Source organism: Artibeus jamaicensis, unplaced genomic scaffold (assembly GCF_021234435.1).
Source record: "Artibeus jamaicensis isolate MK-2021 breed Jamaican fruit bat unplaced genomic scaffold, CSHL_Jam_final contig_519, whole genome shotgun sequence".
Lineage (NCBI taxonomy): Eukaryota > Metazoa > Chordata > Mammalia > Chiroptera > Phyllostomidae > Artibeus > Artibeus jamaicensis.
This window is the reverse complement of record NW_026521871.1, coordinates 53,939,270-53,955,732: the sequence shown is the minus strand read 5'-3', so window position 1 is coordinate 53,955,732 and position 16,463 is coordinate 53,939,270. Positions and strand designations below refer to the sequence as shown.

Below are 16,463 nucleotides of genomic sequence, written 5' to 3'. Positions count from 1 at the left end.
TAATAATCATGTGAAAATGCTTATATGTTAAGGAAGTGGACTCAGTAGAGACGGTTTGGTTTACAATAAATATACTTTATAATCACTCGTATAAAATTTCTGAGATGCAGGTAGGACCAGGACCTCACAATACGGGAGTGAAGGGACTGGGAGAGTAAAACAGGAAAGGGAAAGAGCTGGTCAGCCCTGTAACCACCTGGCCCCAGTTGAGCTGGAGGTTCTCGCCTCCCAGTACAAGTCAGAAGACTGGGTGTTGGCCTCCTGGTTTCCATCACCGGTTGTCAAGCATTCATCAGGGAGAGAAACGCCTCTGGGGTCCAAATTGGCATGTTGCCTGAAAGTCTGCCTGCTGGGTATCTGCACAGAAGCTCCTGGGAGGAGCCAAGAAAAAATTTTCACCTGGGTGAAAAAAGAGACAAGTAGGAATGTGGCCCAGCAGCCTTACTCCTGTGGCTTAATTGGTTAGGTCCTGCTTCCACAGGTTCAATTCCTGGTCAGGGCACATGCATGGATTGTAGGTCCAGTGCAGGTTGGGGCACATAGGAGAGGCGACCAATCCATGTGTCTCTCCCTCTATATCTCCCTCCCTTCCCGTCTCTTTAAAAAAGAAGGTGGACCAGAGGAAGTGAGAAGGGATATAAAGGTCATCCTGGGCTGCCCTCCCCTGGCCTTGCCTGGGCCACCACTAGCTCTCCCTGGAGGGCAGCATGTCACAGGGCCAGGCCATCTGGCTCAGCCACTATCTCTGCAGGACTCCTTATAACTGCAATCATTCCACTGCAGCAAGACCTGAGGTCATAGCTGAGTCTTATCTCCACCCTTCACCAGCGATATCGGAATTCCTGTGCCCAGAACCAGCACCTCCAGGTCTGAGATGCTCCTCTGCTGGGGAAAAGCAGACCTTTATGTCCAAGGCTCTGGACTTTCTGCCACCTGGGGAAAGAGCTGATTGCGCGGAGTGTGTGGTGAGGGCTACCCCAGTGTGCGTGGGGCTTTTCCAGAGTTACAATTTTCAAGGGCCATTGGAACTCTATGGGCATGGAACCATGCTGACCTTAGAACCCCAGCCAGCCATGAGACTGAACTGAGTCCCTGCGAGTGTTTAACACATCACTGGCACCCCTTCCAGGGTCACCTGTGTGTGAGCAGGGACAGCTCAGAGGCATCCCCAGCAGAGTTGCACACTGAGTCCATCCCTTAAGTGCCTACTAGGTACTCAGGGAGGAAGGCCGGAGGGATGGGAGGCCCAGTGCAGGGCGACCATGAGAATGAGCCACTGTCCTGGCCCCTTGGCCGCTGCCTCACCCCATGTCCTCCAGGGTGGAACTGCCGCCCGGCCCGAGCCTGTGTTTTGCCAGCACAAGTGCACACGGTGCTCCCTCACACACACGGCTCCCACAGTAGGTGGGGGTAAGTGTGGGAAGGCAAGACAAGTGAAACGGAAGCCTGGAGAAAGTTGCTTTCACAAGAATTTATTTTTCAGAGTCCAGAATTTGGACCCAGGGCAAAACAGACCCTTAGCCAAAGGACACACTTATTTGAAAACCCCCACTTATTCGAAAATGCCTGACTGGTTTGCGGAACCTCCGAAACTTGCTGACATCTCCGACCCCTGGAATCTGTGCACCAGGAGAAAACAAAACAGATAACTAGTGGGGGCTGGACCCAGGGTCAGGACCCCTTCCCACACGAACACCCCTTTCCTAGGCCAGCCACCCCAGGAGCCTGTGGCTCCAGTTCACCCTCTGGCAGGCACCTTCGGAACATGTGGTTGAATCCCTACACCCATCAAGAGAAGAGGAAGCTGAGGCCCAGAGATGCTAGTGGCTTCCCAAGGTCACTCAGCCCATCCCAGCAGCACTGAGTGGATCTTGAGCTGAGCACTCATCTCTAAGTCAGTGGCTCTCAAACTTCAGCAGGAATCAGAATCTGCAGGAAGTCTTCTTAAATGCAGATTGCCGGGCCCTGCCCCAGAGTGGGAGTCAGCAAGTGTGAGTGGGGCCTGAGAATGGGCATTCCTCATCCTCCACAGGGGAGGCCACGCTGTGGGCAGCACAGCTCTCAGGGACTGCAGAGCCGGTCCTGCAGACCTGGGGCTCAGGTGAGGGAGGGGCCCCGGGCAGGGGGTTTCTGGGCCCTGGATGGAGCACTGGTTAATGGGTCCATAGGGTGTTCCATGCACAACCAGCCATGGGCCCCTGCACACAGAAGGGGCCACTCACCTCTGCACAGTCGGCGTCAAAGTAGCCACTGGCCTGGCCCAGGGTGACTGTCCCAGAACACTGTTTCACCAGCTGAAAAGAGAGGACTGAGGTCAAACTGGAATGTCTGTGCTTTAACCCTCAGGTCTCACCCCAGTGTCTGGAACTGTTTTCCAGATGCCTATTGCTCAGCGTCTTGGGTGGCAGGCACCCTGGGCTCTCAGCCCCAGCCTTACCCCATTCTCCTTGAATTCACACTGCTCTGGTGGCAGCTGCGTCGTCCTGGGGCACACGGTCTCCTTCACTGTGAAGCTCATAGGCTTCGGGGTGTCTGGGTTGTCGTCCTGGTCAGAGGAGAGAGTGGGGAGACCAGGATTGGGCACCAGCTTGTCTTCTCTGATCCGTGCCCCACACCCCATCAAGACAAGAGGTTTCTGCCCTGGCTGGTGTGGCTCAGTGGATTGAGCATCAGCCTGGGCACCTGGCTGCCACCAGTTTGGTTCCCACTCCCAGCACACGGGGGTTTTGAGCTGGGCCCCTGGCAACCAGTCCAGGTTTCACTCCCTCTTTCTTTCTTCCTCCCTATCCCTTTCAACAACATAAAAAAATAAAACCTTTTTCTAGAAAAGCTTATTTAAGGACAGGGGCTTTCAACAGCCCCAACTGTGTCCCTGGCACTCTGTTGGGTGCTGGGGGACAGAGGTGAGCAGGACAGACCCCACTGCTGCCCTCCCCTGGCACACAGAGTGCAGGAGAGGACCTCACACAAACTCTGGGGACTGAGGGAACCCAGAGGTCTCCTGGAGAAAAGAGATTGTCACAGGGAACCCGGGGCTGAGCGGGGCCATCCCTGTGTGGGAGACAAGCAAGAGCAGAGGGAACTGGAAGCAGGGAGGTCGCATCCAGACCCAGTGACCCCATTCCTCTTCCTGGAACTGGCAGGAGTCCCTGAAGCCTGAGTGGGTGTGTGGAAGGGGCAGCTCTTTGCACAGTATAGATTCTAAGGGGGGGGACTGTCATCTGGCAGGGGACACAGCTCAGGAAGGTCTTTCTCCTGGAAGAGGTGGGTGGCACTGAAAGGGAAGAGTGCCTCCCCAACCACAGGTCCTGTGTGAGCAAAGGCAGTGGCAGCGGGGCGCCCCTGGCTGGCCCAGAGCCTCCCCCCCCCCAGGTATCCCCCCAACTCACTGCATCAGGCCTCTGCTGGTCCAGCTCCAGGAGGCGGTAGAGACTAGGTTCCGAGGAGCGCTGGTTGAAGCCGTTCACAGCAGCGAGCACAGCCTCGTTGTAGCTGACGACCTGGGCAGTGGCTGGAGGCACGGCCAGGCCCAGCAGCACTAGCCACAGTGACCAGCGTCCCCAGGGAAGGCTGTCTCTCTGGGTCTCCATGGTCCCCAATCTGCCTCCTCCTGGCCTGAGTGACCCTCCTTTATGCCTGGGTCAGTTGCAACAGCCCCACCAGGAGCCTTCCTGACCTGCCCCATCACTGGCCACCTGCCAGGTGTGGGCTCCACTTTCCTCAGCTCCACGCTTGCCTCAGGGGTCTCAGTGGACCCTGGGCGAGGTCTGCCCCATGTGCAACCTGAAGCAATGGTTTCTCCATCTCCCTGACAACATATCAGCCTCTCCTGGGCCCCTTGGGGCAGTTTCAGCCAGGGTTGCTCAAGAGAGTTGAAATTTCCAGAAGAGAGGAAGGGAGCCAGGCACAGACATGGGTTCTCCCCACTGCAACCAGCTCGGAGTCAGCATCGTGTAGTGAATTCGCCAGCAAGTCTTCCTCCCAGGCCTGCCCAGCACCCAGCAGGCTCCCAGGTCAGGCTGATGAGTGAATGGCAGTGACCAGCTCCATCTGCAGCCTTACCCGCCCAGCCAGTCCTGAGGGGAGGCTTCCAAGGCCACTTTATCCTGCTCTAGACCCAGCCCTCAGTCAGTTCAGCGGCTTGGGGACACCTGCCCCCTCTTCTGGGCTCTTCTCCACTGCCCTCTTGTCTGAAAATGTCCCTAGCCCCCACCAGATGTGGCCTGTTGTCCTGGCCCCTCCACAGCCTAAGGCTGAGGCAGGTCAGTCCACAACTATACTCCCACTTCTTTGCTGTCACACTCAAAGCCACTCTTGGCTGGCCAGCCCTCACTGGAGACAGTGGCCACTCAAGCCCCGTCTTTATCTGCCCAGCTGCTGGCGGCCCCTCTGTCTTCCTGAAACTTCCCATCCTTCCCTGAGGCCCCTCCCCTGGTTTCCCTCCTCCCTCCCTGGCAGCTCCTTCTTGGTCTCCCCCAGGATGTTTCCTTGCACACGGAGGACGTGCCCAGTGCCATCCTGGGCTGCTTCTCTTCCCAGGCCTCACACAGAGGTCACATCCCGCCGGGGGACACCCTCTCTCAGGACACCAGTTACCAGGGACAGATGACAGCTGGTCTGCATCTCTGAGTTCAGGACTTCCCAGATTAGCCATGGTGGTGCCCAGGGGGCTGGGCTGCTGTTGTTTGGCAGGTGCCCGCTGCACAAGCCCTGGGATGGAAGGCTGAGAGAAGCTGCTTGTCCCTCATTCCTCCTGGGGACAGTCCCTTCCCACCTCTGCCAATGCCCCTGTCCTGTCCCCTACCACCATCTTCTGTCCTCCTAGGTGTAGCCATATCCTCCAGGCTGTACCTCCTCCAAGTTCCAGGCTCTCCCCAGAACCCAGTCTGCTTCCAGGCCATGGTCTGTGCCTCCTTCAAACTCTGATTTGGCCATTTTGCCCCCAACCTTCAGGAGCCCACACCCTGCAGGCTGGCATCAGGGCGGGCTGACATGGGCTCCTCATTGCCCTCCCCTGCAGCCTGCCCACCCCAGGTATGTGGCCGCCACACACACCCCACCACTCAGTTCCCTGGGAGCCTCCTGCTCATTGAATCCTCTGCTTGGCAGGCCCTTCAGCCTGTGCACCAACCCTGACTGCACCCGACATGCCAACCTCCTCTTCCTTGCTGCCATAGTCTCGGGAGGTGCCCACTGATCTGACCCCATGACTCCCTGTTCAGTGCTCTCACTGAGCCATGAGGCTGGGGTGGCTGGTGCTGGGAGGGGGAGAGAGCACCCCTGGGGGGATAATGGGCCTAAGTGATAGAGGGGTCCAGAGGCCAGGAGGAAAATTCCAGGCCCAGCTCTCCTGTGCAATGAATGACCATGTGGCCACCAGGCCTGGGGTAGCCTTTGGCCTCTGTGGGCCTGTGGGACTCTCGGGCACTTGGACAGGGCCCCTTGGAAGGTGGCAGCCTGATTGTGTGGCCTCTTGCGCACTCAGCCCTGGGAGAAGGAAGGAGAAATGGACCTGTGTGCAACCTGGTTTCATATCCCAGACGTTGCCCCAGTGGGCTCTTGATCAATTGGGGCTTGCACATTGGGGCCCGTTAGACTGGTGGGAGGAGGGTCAGAATTCTGAGGGACACCTGACCCCCCAGATCTCTCTTGAATCCCTCACCTTATTCTGGCTTCAGGGTCCCCAAGAAGCCAAACTGGGAGAGAAGTAGGTTTCCATGTGAGTCTCTGGACCAGGTCATGAGACCTGCCCAGTCCTGCCCTCCTCCAGGTCACATGCAGCACACTCAGGGCCCTTCTCGGTGGGCTCAGGGGCACCGACCAATGCCCCACAGGCAGCAGCTGCTGCTATCACCAGGGCTAGAAGCTGTTCCAGGACAGGTGAGGACCTGAGCCTCTGGGGCAAGCAAACAGGCGCCGGGATCGCTGGGCTGCCTGTCACTCCTTGTGACTCCCTCTGAAACCCCTGCCCTGGGAGGGCCTCTCAGCAGCACAGGAGCCGAGCCCCACTCTGACGCCACAGGCAGACTGAGGAGCCCACGGGCAGAGAGGACGGGCAAACCGTGGCAGTGGTCCAGCTGACTGGCCTCCAGGGTTTTAGCTTGGGGGGAGGGAGACAGACAGACAGACAGAAACAGAGACAGATAGATGGAGAGACAGGGAAGGCAAAGGGGAGAGGGAAAGAGGAGCCAGGTCAGGAGTGGGCAGGAGGTCGGAGGCCGTGGTAGCCAAGCCCTAGGTGGCGGGGCTGGCCCCTGGGCACTCTCCCCATGCCCACTCCTGACCCAGCCAAGGGAGCAGAGCAGCCCAGGAGGTGGGAGCAGAAGGTCCTGCAGAGGCTGCTGCAAGGGTGTTGTCAACACCTCCTCCCACAGCCGGGGCTCCCACCTTTCCCAACGCCCCTCTATGTCTCCTCCCAGTCTGGCTGAGCCAGGTGCTCTGCCTAATCCTGTCCTGCACTGAAACCCGCCCCCTCCTCGGGCCCCCTCCCAGCCAGGGCTGGAACCCACCCTTCTCCCCTTCAGAGCCCTCCCCTCACTGGGCCATGCATCTCAGGGCCCAGCCCCACCAGCCCCTGCAGGTGGCCTGAGCAGCCTCTTTCTCACAAAGAGCTCTGTCCACCAGCGCTGCAGGTGTCCTTCTCTGCCAGGCAGCTGACCCCTGAGGCCACCTCAGTCCTCCAGGCCTTTTCTAACAATACTGACCCTTCCCATGGCAGGTCTTCACGTCTCAAACAGCCATTGAGAACTTTCTGCAATGAGGGGACTGTTCTGGACCTGTGCTCTCCAATGTGGTGGCTATTAACCACTCAAGGCTGTGAACACTTCAAACACGGCTGGTGTAACTGAGGAACTGATTTCTTTTTTAATTAAATATATTTTATTCAGAATGCTATTACACTTGTCCCATTTCCCCCCTTTTTCATCTCCACCCTGCACACCCCCTCCCCCCTGCAATCCCCCATTTAGTTCATGTCCACGGGTCATACATACAAGTTCTTTGGTTTCTATATTTCCCATACCATTCTTACCCTGCCCCTGTCTATTTCATACCTACCATGTATACTACTTATTCTCTGTACCTTTTCCCCCTCTCTCCCCCTCCCACTCCCCTGTTGCTAACCCTCCATATGATTTCCATTTCTGTCGTTCTTTTTCTGTTCTAGTTCTTGTTTGCTTTCGCTTTCGTTTTAGGTTTGGTTGTTAATAACTGTGAATTTGTTGTCACTTTACTGTTCATATTTTAATCTTCTTTTTCTTAGATGAGCCCCTTTAACATTTCATATAATAAGAGGTTGGCGATGATGAACTCCTTGAACTTGACCTTATGTGGTAAGCACTTTATCTGCCCTTCCATTCTAAATGAAAGCTTTGCTGGATAGAGCAATCTTGGATGTAGGTCCTTGCCTTTCATGACTTGGAATACTTTTTTCAAGCCCCTTATTGCCCACAAGATTTCTTTTGAGAAACCAACCCCTGGCTGGTGTAGCTCAGTGGATTGAGCGCAGGCCTTCGAACCAAAAGATCACGGTTCGTTCCCAGTCAGGGCACATGCCTGGGTTGCAGGCCAGGTCCCAGCAGGCCAGTTCCCAGCAGGGGACACAAGAGAAGCAACCATACATAGATATTTCTCTCCCTCTCTCCTTCCCTTCTCTTCTAAAGATAAATAAATAAAAGTTTGTAAAAATCTCCTAGAGTTTTAAGTAACTTTGCACATTTGTGTGGGATGGCTTTCACAGCCACCCCTGGCTGCCCACGGCCCACAGGCCGCAGGCCGGAAACCCCGGCCTTAAAGTGTATGTGAGTTATAGCACAGTGGACTTGATTTTTTTTAATAAATAAAATTGAAAGCCGGGGAAAAAAGGCTTAGAATGGGTCCAACCCCAACTTCCTTTAAGGCAGGCATTGCTCAGGGTTGAAATGTCTTAAATCCTGGAAACTGAGACACCGCCCCCCACAAACACAGCATCTTACCTAATGTGGGCATTTGTCAGCCCGCTACCAGCTGGCTTGGGCAAGAGGCTACAAGTCAACCAGGATGGGAAGGAACCCCAGGAACTTTTTACCTCCCAGAGGCCTGGAGATTGACAGGGACTGGGACAGTGCCCCCCAGCCACCCCAGCATACAGTGTTCCCACTCGTCTGAGCACATTCTGTAGGGACATAGCTCTAGGGAATCTATCCGTGTGGAATGGTAAATGGAGCCCAGCCCTAAAGGAAAGCCCACAGGCGCGGGTCGGCACCCACGAACCAAGTGCATGGACTGGCTCTCCCGTGGGACACAAGGCCGGCATTGTACCCAGGCTGCTTTGAGCCTTGCTCTTGCTAACTCACTCACCCTGAGCTGAAGCAGAAAATCCTTACTGCATATCTTTCAAGTAACGTCCTGAAGTCTGTGTAATTCTCCCAAGGACAAAGTGTAACCAGACCAATGACTCATATTTCCTTGCATCTGCACATTTATTCCTTCTTAATCTGTAAGAAGTAATCAGTTAGATCCTTTCCTTTGTTATCTGTAAAAAGTAATCACCTGAAGCAAACCCGAGCATAATGAATGAGAACCTTCTTTGCTGTATGCTAGTAGTAAGCAATAAAAGCCAGTCCAGGCCAGGGTTGGGGCCCTCTCTCTCACTCAGGGAGTCACCATACTGTCCCTTTATCTCCACAGGACTTCTGTAGTGCCTATGAATTTGTTCGTTGCATCCACAACATATGGATCCTGCAGGACAGAGTCCCCATCCCATAGCACCCAGGGCAAGCTGTGAGGAGGGCTCAGCTGCTATCCAGGACCTCTGATTCCACAGAGGGGAGACCAAGCAACCTCACACGAAAACTTGGCCCTTTGCAATAAAACCTTCCCCTGCTCCAGAACCTACTGTGGCTCCCTATTGTCCCTGGGGCTTCCATTCTCCATCCTCTGCCTCTGACCTCACTTGGGCCTTACCCCCTCCACCTGCAGGGGAACCACCTCTCTGACTGCCCAGAGCTGGGCACTGAGTCTCAGTCGTGTTCGTGAGGACAGCCACACACTCTGCACAGCGCTACCTTATCACAGGGCCAGGGGGAGGGACGGCGAGGACAGGCCGCCCCGCACACTTCTGCAGTTCACTTCATTTCAACCGAAACCAGTATTCTCGTGACTTCCTCTGTTGTGTCTTGCTCTGGCCCCTGGGAGGTAGACTGATCCAGGTCCTTCCTCCCACTTCTTGGGGGGTGAGATGGAGACCAGGAGGGGGCAGGCCCAGCTGGTTTGGATCGGTTGGTTGGGCGGCACACCAGGAGGTGAAGGCTCACTGCTGGGAGTCCCCATCAGTGCATGAGACTTGTTTGTGGGTTTGGTCCCAGTTGGGGCACATATGAGACACAAGAAATTGACGTCTCTCTCACATGGACCTCTCTCTCTCACTCTATCTCCAAACCTTCTCTTCTCTCAATCAATCCATCAATTCAGCAATCAATGTTCAAAAAAAGAAGAATCAGGATGAGGAGGAGGGGGAGAGGGGGGAGCAGGAAAAGGTACAAGAATGTGGACCAGAGGAAGTGAGAAGGGATATGAAGGTCATCCTGGGCTGCCCTCCCCTGGCCATGCCTGGGCAGCACTAGCTCTCCCTGGAAGGCAGCATGTCACCAGGCCAGGCCATCTGGTTCAGCCACCATCTCTCTGGGACTCCTTATAAGCACATTAGTGGGGAGCAAACTCATTCTACTGCACCGAGACCTGAGGCCATAGCTCAGTCTTATCTCCTCTCTTCACCAACCATATTGAAATTCCTGTGCCCAGAACCAGCACCTCCAGGTCTGAGATGCTCCTCTGCTGGGGAAACGCAGACCTTATTCTCCAGGGGTCTGGTCTCTCTGCCACCCTGGGAAAGAGCTAATTTCCGGGAGTGCCTGGTGAGGGCAACCCCACTGCGTGCAGGGTTTTTGCAGAGTTATGATTTTCAAGGGCCATTGGGACTCTATGGGCATGGAACCCTCTGACCTTAGAAGCCTGCCAGCCACGAGAGTGAACTGCATCCCTGTGAGTGTTTAACACATGACTGGTGCCCCCTCCAGGGTCACCTGTGTGTGAGCAGGGACAGCTCAGCAGCATCCCCAGCAGAGTTGCACACTGAGTCCATCCCTTAAGTGCCTACTAGGTACTCAGGGAGGAAGGCGGGAGGGATGGGAGGCCCAGTGCAGGGCGACCATGAGAATGAGCCACTGTCCTGGCCCCGTGGCTGCTGCCTCACCCCATGTCCTCCAGGGTGGAACTGCTGCCCCGCCCGAGCCTGTGTTTTGCCAGCACAAGTGCACACGGTGCTCCCTCACACATACGGCTCCCACAGTAGGTGGCGGTAAGTGTGGGAAGGCAAGACAAGTGAAACGGAAGCCTGGAGAAAGTTGCTTTCACAAGAATTTATTTTTCAGAGTCCAGAATTTGGACCCAGGGCAAAACAGACCCTTAGCCAAAGGACACAGTAATATGCCCACTTATTCGAAAATTCCTGAATGGATTGCGGAACCTCCGAAACTTGCTGACATCTCCGACCCCTGGAATCTGTGCACCAGGAGAAAACAAAACAGATAACTAGTGGGGGCTGGACCCAGGGTCAGGACCCCTTCCCACACGAACACCCCTTTCCTAGGCCAGCCACCCCAGGAGCCTGTGGCTCCAGTTCACCCTCTGGCAGGGACCTTCAGAACATGTGGTTGAATCCCTACACCCATCAAGAGAAGAGGAAGCTGAGGCCCAGAGATGCTAGTGGCTTCCCAAGGTCACTCAGCCCATCCCAGCAACACTGAATGGATCTTGAGCTGAGCACTCATCTCTAAGTCAGTGGCTCTCAAACTTCAGCAGGAATCAGAATCTGCAGGAAGTCTTCTTAAATGCAGATTGCTGGGCCCTGCCCCAGAGTGGGAGTCAGCAAGTGTGAGTGGGGCCTGAGAATGGGCATTCCTCATCCTCCACAGGAGGCCACGCTGTGGGCAGCACAGCTCTCAGGGACTGCAGAGCCGGTCCCGCAGACCTGGGGCTCAGGTGAGGGAGGGGCCCCGGGCAGGGGGTTTCTGGGCCCTGGATGGAGCACTGGTTAATGGGTCCATAGGATGTTCCATGCACCACCAGCCATGGGCCCCTGCACACAGAAGGGGCCACTCACCTCTGCACAGTCGGCGTCAAAGTAGCCACTGGCCTGGCCCAGGGTGACTGTCCCGGAACACTGTTTCACCAGCTGAAAAGAGAGGACTGAGGTCAAACTGGAATGTCTGTGCTTTAACCCTCAGGTCTCACCCCAGTGTCTGGAACTGTTCTCCAGATGCCTATTGCTCAGCGTCTTGGGTGGCAGGCACCCTGGGCTCTCAGCCCCAGCCTCACCCCATTCTCCTTGAATTCACACTGCTCTGGTGGCAGCTGCGTCGTCCTGGGGCACACGGTCTCCTTCACTGTGAAGCTCATAGGCTTCGGGGTGTCTGGGTTGTCGTCCTGGTCAGAGGAGAGAGTGGGGAGACCAGGATTGGGCACCAGCTTGTCTTCTCTGATCCGTGCCCCACACCCCATCAAGACAAGAGGTTTCTGCCCTGGCTGGTGTGGCTCAGTGGATTGAGCATCAGCCTGGGCACCTGGCTGCCACAGGTTGGTTCCCACTCCCAGCACATGGGGGTTTTGAGCTGGGCCCCTGGCAACCAGTCCAGGTTTCACTCCCTCTTTCTTTCTTCCTCCCTATCCCTTTCAACAACATAAAAAAAGAAATATTTTTCTAGAAAAGCTTATTTAAGGACAGGGGCTTTCAACAGCCCCAACTGTGTCCCTGGCACTCTGTTGGGTGCTGGGGGACAGAGGTGAGCAGGACAGACCCCACTGCTGCCCTCCCCTGGCACACAGAGTGCAGAAGAGGACCTCACACAAACTCTGGGGACTGAGGGAACCCAAATGTCTCCTGGAGAAAAGAGATTGTCACAGGGAACCCGGGGCTGAGCGGGGCCATCCCTGTGTGGGAGACAAGCAAGAGCAGAGGGAACTGGAAGCAGGGAGGTCGCATCCAGACCCAGTGACCCCATTCCTCTTCCTGGAACTGGCAGGAGTCCCTGAAGCATGAGTGGGCGTGTGGAAGGGGCAGCTCTTTGCACGGTATAGATTCTAAGGGAGGGGGCTGTCATCTGGCAGGGGACACAGCTCAGGAAGGTCTTTCTCCTGGAAGAGGTGGGTGGCACTGAAAGGGAGGAGCGCCTCCCCAACCACAGGTCCTGTGTGAGCAAAGGCGGTGACAGCGGGGCCCCCCTGGCTGGCCCAGAGCCTCCCCCCACCCCGGGCATCCCCCCAACTCACTGCATCAGGCCTCTGCTGGTCCAGCTCCAGGAGGCGGTAGAGACTAGGTTCCGAGGAGCGCTGGTTGAAGCCGTTCACAGCAGCGAGCACAGCCTCGTTGTAGCTGAGGACCTGGGCAGTGGCTGGAGGCACGGCCAGTCCCAGTAGCAGTAGCCACAGTGACCAGCGTCCCCAGGGAAGGCTGTCTCTCTGGGTCTCCATGGTCCCCAATCTGCCTCCTCCTGGCCTGAGTGACCCTCCTTTATGCCTGGGTCAGTTGCAACAGCCCCACCAGGAGCCTTCCTGACCTGCCCCATCACTGGCCACCTGCCAGGTGTGGGCTCCACTTTCCTCAGCTCCACGCTTGCCTCAGGGGTCTCATTGGACCCTGGGCGAGGCCTGCCCCATGTGCAACCTGAAGCAATGGTTTCTCCATCTCCCTGACAACATATCAGCCTCTCCTGGGCCCCTTGGGGCAGTTTCAGCCAGGGTTGCTCAAGAGAGTTGAAATGTCCAGAAGAGAGGAAGGGAGCCAGGCACAGACATGGATGGGTGCTCCCCACTGCAACCAGCTCGGAGTCAGCATCGTGTAGTGAATTCGCCAGCAAGTCTTCCTCCCAGGCCTGCCCAGCACCCAGCAGGCTCCCAGGTCAGGCTGATGAGTGAATGGCAGTGACCAGCTCCATCTGCAGCCTTACCCGCCCAGCCAGTCCTGAGGGAGGCTTCCAAGGCCACTTTATCCTGCTCTAGACCCAGCCCTCAGTCAGTTCAGTGGCTTGGGGACACCTGCCCCCTCTTCTGGGCTCTTCTCCACTGCTCTCTTGTCTGAAAATGTCCCTAGCCCCCACCAGATGTGGCCTGTTGTCCTGGCCCCTCCCCAGCCTAAGCCTGAGGCAGGTCAGTCCACAACTATACTCCCACTTCTTTGCTGTCACACTCAAAGCCAGTCTTGGCTGGCCAGCCCTCACTGGAGACAGTGGCCACTCAAGGCCCGTCTTTATCTCCCCAGCTGCTGGCGGCCCCTCTGTCTTCCTGAAACTTCCCATCCTTCCCTGAGGCCCCTCCCCTGGTTTCCCTCCTCCCTCCCTGGCAGCTCCTTCTTGGTCTCCTCCAGGATGTTTCCTTGAACAGGGAGGACGTGCCCAGTGCCATCCTGGGCTGCTTCTCTTCCCAGGCCTCACACAGGTGTCACATCCCGCCGGGGGACACCCTCTCTCAGGACACCAGTTAGTTACCAGGGACAGATGACAGCTGGTCTGCATCTCTGAGTTCAGGACTTCCCAGATTAGCTGTGGTGGTGCCCAGGGGGCTGGGCTTGGTGGTTTGGCAGGTGCCTGATGCACAAGCCCTGGGATGAGAGGCTGGAGAGCAGCTGCCTGTCTCTTCTTCCTCCTGGGGACAGTCCCCTCAGACCTCTGCCAGCACCCCTGACCTTTCCCCTACCACCATCTTCTCTGTCGGGAGCCAACCAACAGCAGACCCGTGACACAGTCGGGACGCAAGAGACGCATCTGCACAGCAGAGGCAACTGTGGCTGTACTTCCTGTCTATCTCTTCCTGAATGTCTGTCTTTGCAGTTAGTAGGTGGTGGGATTTTTAGACACCCGCCTTGGTGTGTTCCTCCTTGGGGCCAACCTCTTTGGGGTTTTCTGAGCTTCCTGGACTTCCTGAAAGTCTATTCCTTTGCCAGATCGGGAAGTTCTCCTTTATTATTTGTTCAAACAAATTTTCAACTTGTGGCTCTTCCTCTTCTTCTTCTGGTACCCCTATGATTCAGATGTTGGAACATTTAAAGATGTCCTGGAGGTTCCTAAGCCTTTCCTCATTTCTTTGAATCTTGTGCCTCCAGTCTGTTCTGGCTGAATGTTTCTTTCTTCCTTCTGTTCCACACCATTGATTTGAGTTCCAATTTCCTTCCCATCACTGTTGGTTCCCTGTACATTTTCCTTTATTTCACTTTGTATAGCCTCACTTTTTCCCGTAATTTGTGACCATATTCAACCAATTCTGTGAGCATCCTGATTACCAGTGTTTTGAACTGTGCACTTGATAGGTTGTTGATCTCATTGTCACTTAGTTGTATTTTTTCTGGAGATGTGATCTGTTCTTTCATTTGGGCCATTTCTTTTGTGTTCAGCACATCTATCATGTAGTAAGGAGTGGAGCCTTAGGTGTTCTCCTGGCTGGGCAACCCAGGTGGCTGCATTGTGATGCTGTCTGTCGGGGATGGGTCCAAGAGGGAACAGGTTTTCAGTCACTTCTGCTGCTATCCGCAATCAAACTGGGCCCTTCTGGTGCTGATTCTCAGGTGGGTGGGCTTGGGTACGTTCTACAACCCTGTGGGTCTCTCAACTGAACTCTCCTGTGAGGCTGGGTGTTTCTCCTGCTGACGCCTCAACCCCCACAGGTGTTTTCAATCAGAGGTTTGAGGCTTTACTTCCCAGTGCTCGAACCCTGGGTTGTGCAGTCTGAGTCAATCTTGCTCCCCAGTTGTTCCTCCCAGTTTATCTGCATGTGAAGGCGGGACCGCCCAGTCTGCCAGTTGCTGTCTAGCCTCCAGGCCTCTCTGCATGGCTGCCTGTCTCTGCCCCTCCTACTGGTCTGGGTGAATGTTTCTTCTTTAACTCCTTGGTTGTCGGACTTCCATACAGTTTGATTTCCTGGCAGTTTTGGTTGTCTTTGTTTTTAAATTTGTCGTTGTCCTTCTTTTGGTTGTGTGAGGAAGCACAGTGTGTCTACCTGTCCCTCCATCTTGGCTGGAAGTCCTGATGTCTTCATTTCCATCATTTAAATGTAAGTAGCCACATACATGCAGGAGCGTGGTAGAGATCACTTTCTCCTCCGCCTCCTTGCATTCTTTTCTCCTCCTTTATACTGTCATATTCTGAGGTGCACATGGCCAATGAGTGGCCCACTAATCCACAACACAATAGCCCTTGGCCTCTCAGCTCAAGGCCAAAAGGAACCTCTCAAGGTTGGCAGGCACTGGCTGTGGTCCCGCCCACCCGGACTTGAGAGAGAAGCCAGCTCTCTAAGGGAGGCCTTTCCCTCAGGGCCGGTTCTGTCTCAGAAGCAGCCCGTGCTCTCTGCTCCAGGCCCCTTAGAGCAGCCAGAGATGGCCCTCGCCCACGGCCTTGCCTCCTCTGGGACAGGCGGGGAAGGCCGAGGTGCCCGTGTCCTTTCACAGGTGAGTAAACCGAGGCCGACCCAGAGGAGGCAGAGCCACCTGCCCAGGATACTGAGCTACTTGAACACAGATGTAAGGCTGAGGCCCAGTTGCCCCCAGGCTCTCCCGCCTTCAGCTCACTCTCTCATCTGCCCCAACACCTCCCCCCCAGGGGATGGGGGAAGGACAACCAGGAGTCATTGGAAAGGGGTAAGTCTGACACCATGCAACCCAGAAATGCCATTCCTATGTGTTTACCATCAAGAAATGAGAGGATACCACCACACAAGAAATCGTACAAGAATGTGCATAGCATCTTTATTCAAAATAGTCAGGAGAAGATGAAGAAGACCAAGAGAGAGATGTAGAAGAGGGAGAGGAGGAGAGGAAGAGGAACAGGAATAAGAAAAGGGAGAAGAAGAAAATCTTCAACAACCAGGGGCCGCCCAGGTGTCCATCAGCAGGCTCCTCAAACTGTGGGCCGTCCACGCCAGTGACTGCCATGCTCCTTGCCAGTGGAAAGGAACGAACTGTCAGAACACACATCTCCAACGAGCCTCCTGAGCATGATGGGAAGTGAAAGAGGCCAGACGCAGAGGATGGTCATCGTGCGGTTCCATGGACGTGAGATCCCCAGAGAAGGCCAAGCTCCAGGCAGAGGAGGTGAACCAGTGGTGCCAGGGCCAGGGATGGAGGAGGGGGTTCACTGCAAAGGGGGATGAGGGCAACTTTGGGTAAAGAAAACCTTCCACATCTTGATTGTGGTGGAGGTCACATGGTTCTGGATATTTGCCAAACTCACATAATTACCCTGAACACTGTGGCTTTCATGGTAGATAATTTGTCCCTCTGTTTTCAAAGTTGCAGTGTGAGGAGGTGATCAGTGACAACAGGTGGGCATATTTTTCCAGGAAGGAGCGTGGTTCCCTCCCCCCACCTCTGTGACAGCAGAGCCCAAGTTTAAGGAGCTGGGTCAGTGGACCACTGAGATGCTAAACAGTGTGAGGGTGGG

The 16,463-nt window shown here is 55.5% G+C and overlaps 2 protein-coding genes across 2 annotated transcripts; both read right to left on the bottom strand.

Moving 5' to 3' along the window:
* Window positions 1-1,517: 1,517 nt before the first annotated feature.
* On the bottom strand, window positions 1,518-3,745 carry LOC128628022 (cathelicidin-6-like). The gene is made up of 4 exons (XM_053669287.1): window positions 3,390-3,745; window positions 2,438-2,545; window positions 2,223-2,294; window positions 1,518-1,619 (listed from the first exon to the last, which is right to left on the bottom strand). Exons 1-4 carry the CDS (start codon window positions 3,588-3,590, stop codon window positions 1,518-1,520), a joined length of 483 nt encoding a protein of 160 aa, XP_053525262.1. The 5' UTR covers window positions 3,591-3,745.
* Window positions 3,746-10,387: 6,642 nt separating this feature from the next.
* LOC128628030 (cathelicidin-6-like) lies at window positions 10,388-12,541 on the bottom strand. The gene is made up of 4 exons (XM_053669381.1): window positions 12,307-12,541; window positions 11,356-11,463; window positions 11,141-11,212; window positions 10,388-10,539 (listed from the first exon to the last, which is right to left on the bottom strand). The coding sequence occupies exons 1-4, from the start codon at window positions 12,505-12,507 to the stop codon at window positions 10,444-10,446; spliced, it is 477 nt and encodes a 158-aa protein (XP_053525356.1). The 5' UTR covers window positions 12,508-12,541; the 3' UTR covers window positions 10,388-10,443.
* Between the last annotated feature and the right edge of the window lie 3,922 nt (window positions 12,542-16,463).

What these genes read in the sequence shown, in the direction of transcription:
- LOC128628022 (XM_053669287.1), bottom strand. Translation starts at nt 3,590, where the DNA reads ATGGAGACCCAGAGAGACAGCCTTCCCTGGGGACGCTGGTCACTGTGG. An exon ending in GTGAATTCAAGGAGAATGGG is followed by an intron (nt 2,295 to 2,437) that starts GTAAGGCTGGGG and finishes CTCTCTTTTCAG; the next exon opens with CTGGTGAAACAGTGTTCTGG. An exon ending in TTGACGCCGACTGTGCAGAG is followed by an intron (nt 1,620 to 2,222) that starts GTGAGTGGCCCC and finishes CCTGGTGCACAG; the next exon opens with ATTCCAGGGGTCGGAGATGT.
- LOC128628030 (XM_053669381.1), bottom strand. Translation starts at nt 12,507, where the DNA reads ATGGAGACCCAGAGAGACAGCCTTCCCTGGGGACGCTGGTCACTGTGG. An exon ending in ACCAGCAGAGGCCTGATGCA is followed by an intron (nt 11,464 to 12,306) that starts GTGAGTTGGGGG and finishes TCCTCTGACCAG; the next exon opens with GACGACAACCCAGACACCCC. An exon ending in GTGAATTCAAGGAGAATGGG is followed by an intron (nt 11,213 to 11,355) that starts GTGAGGCTGGGG and finishes CTCTCTTTTCAG; the next exon opens with CTGGTGAAACAGTGTTCCGG.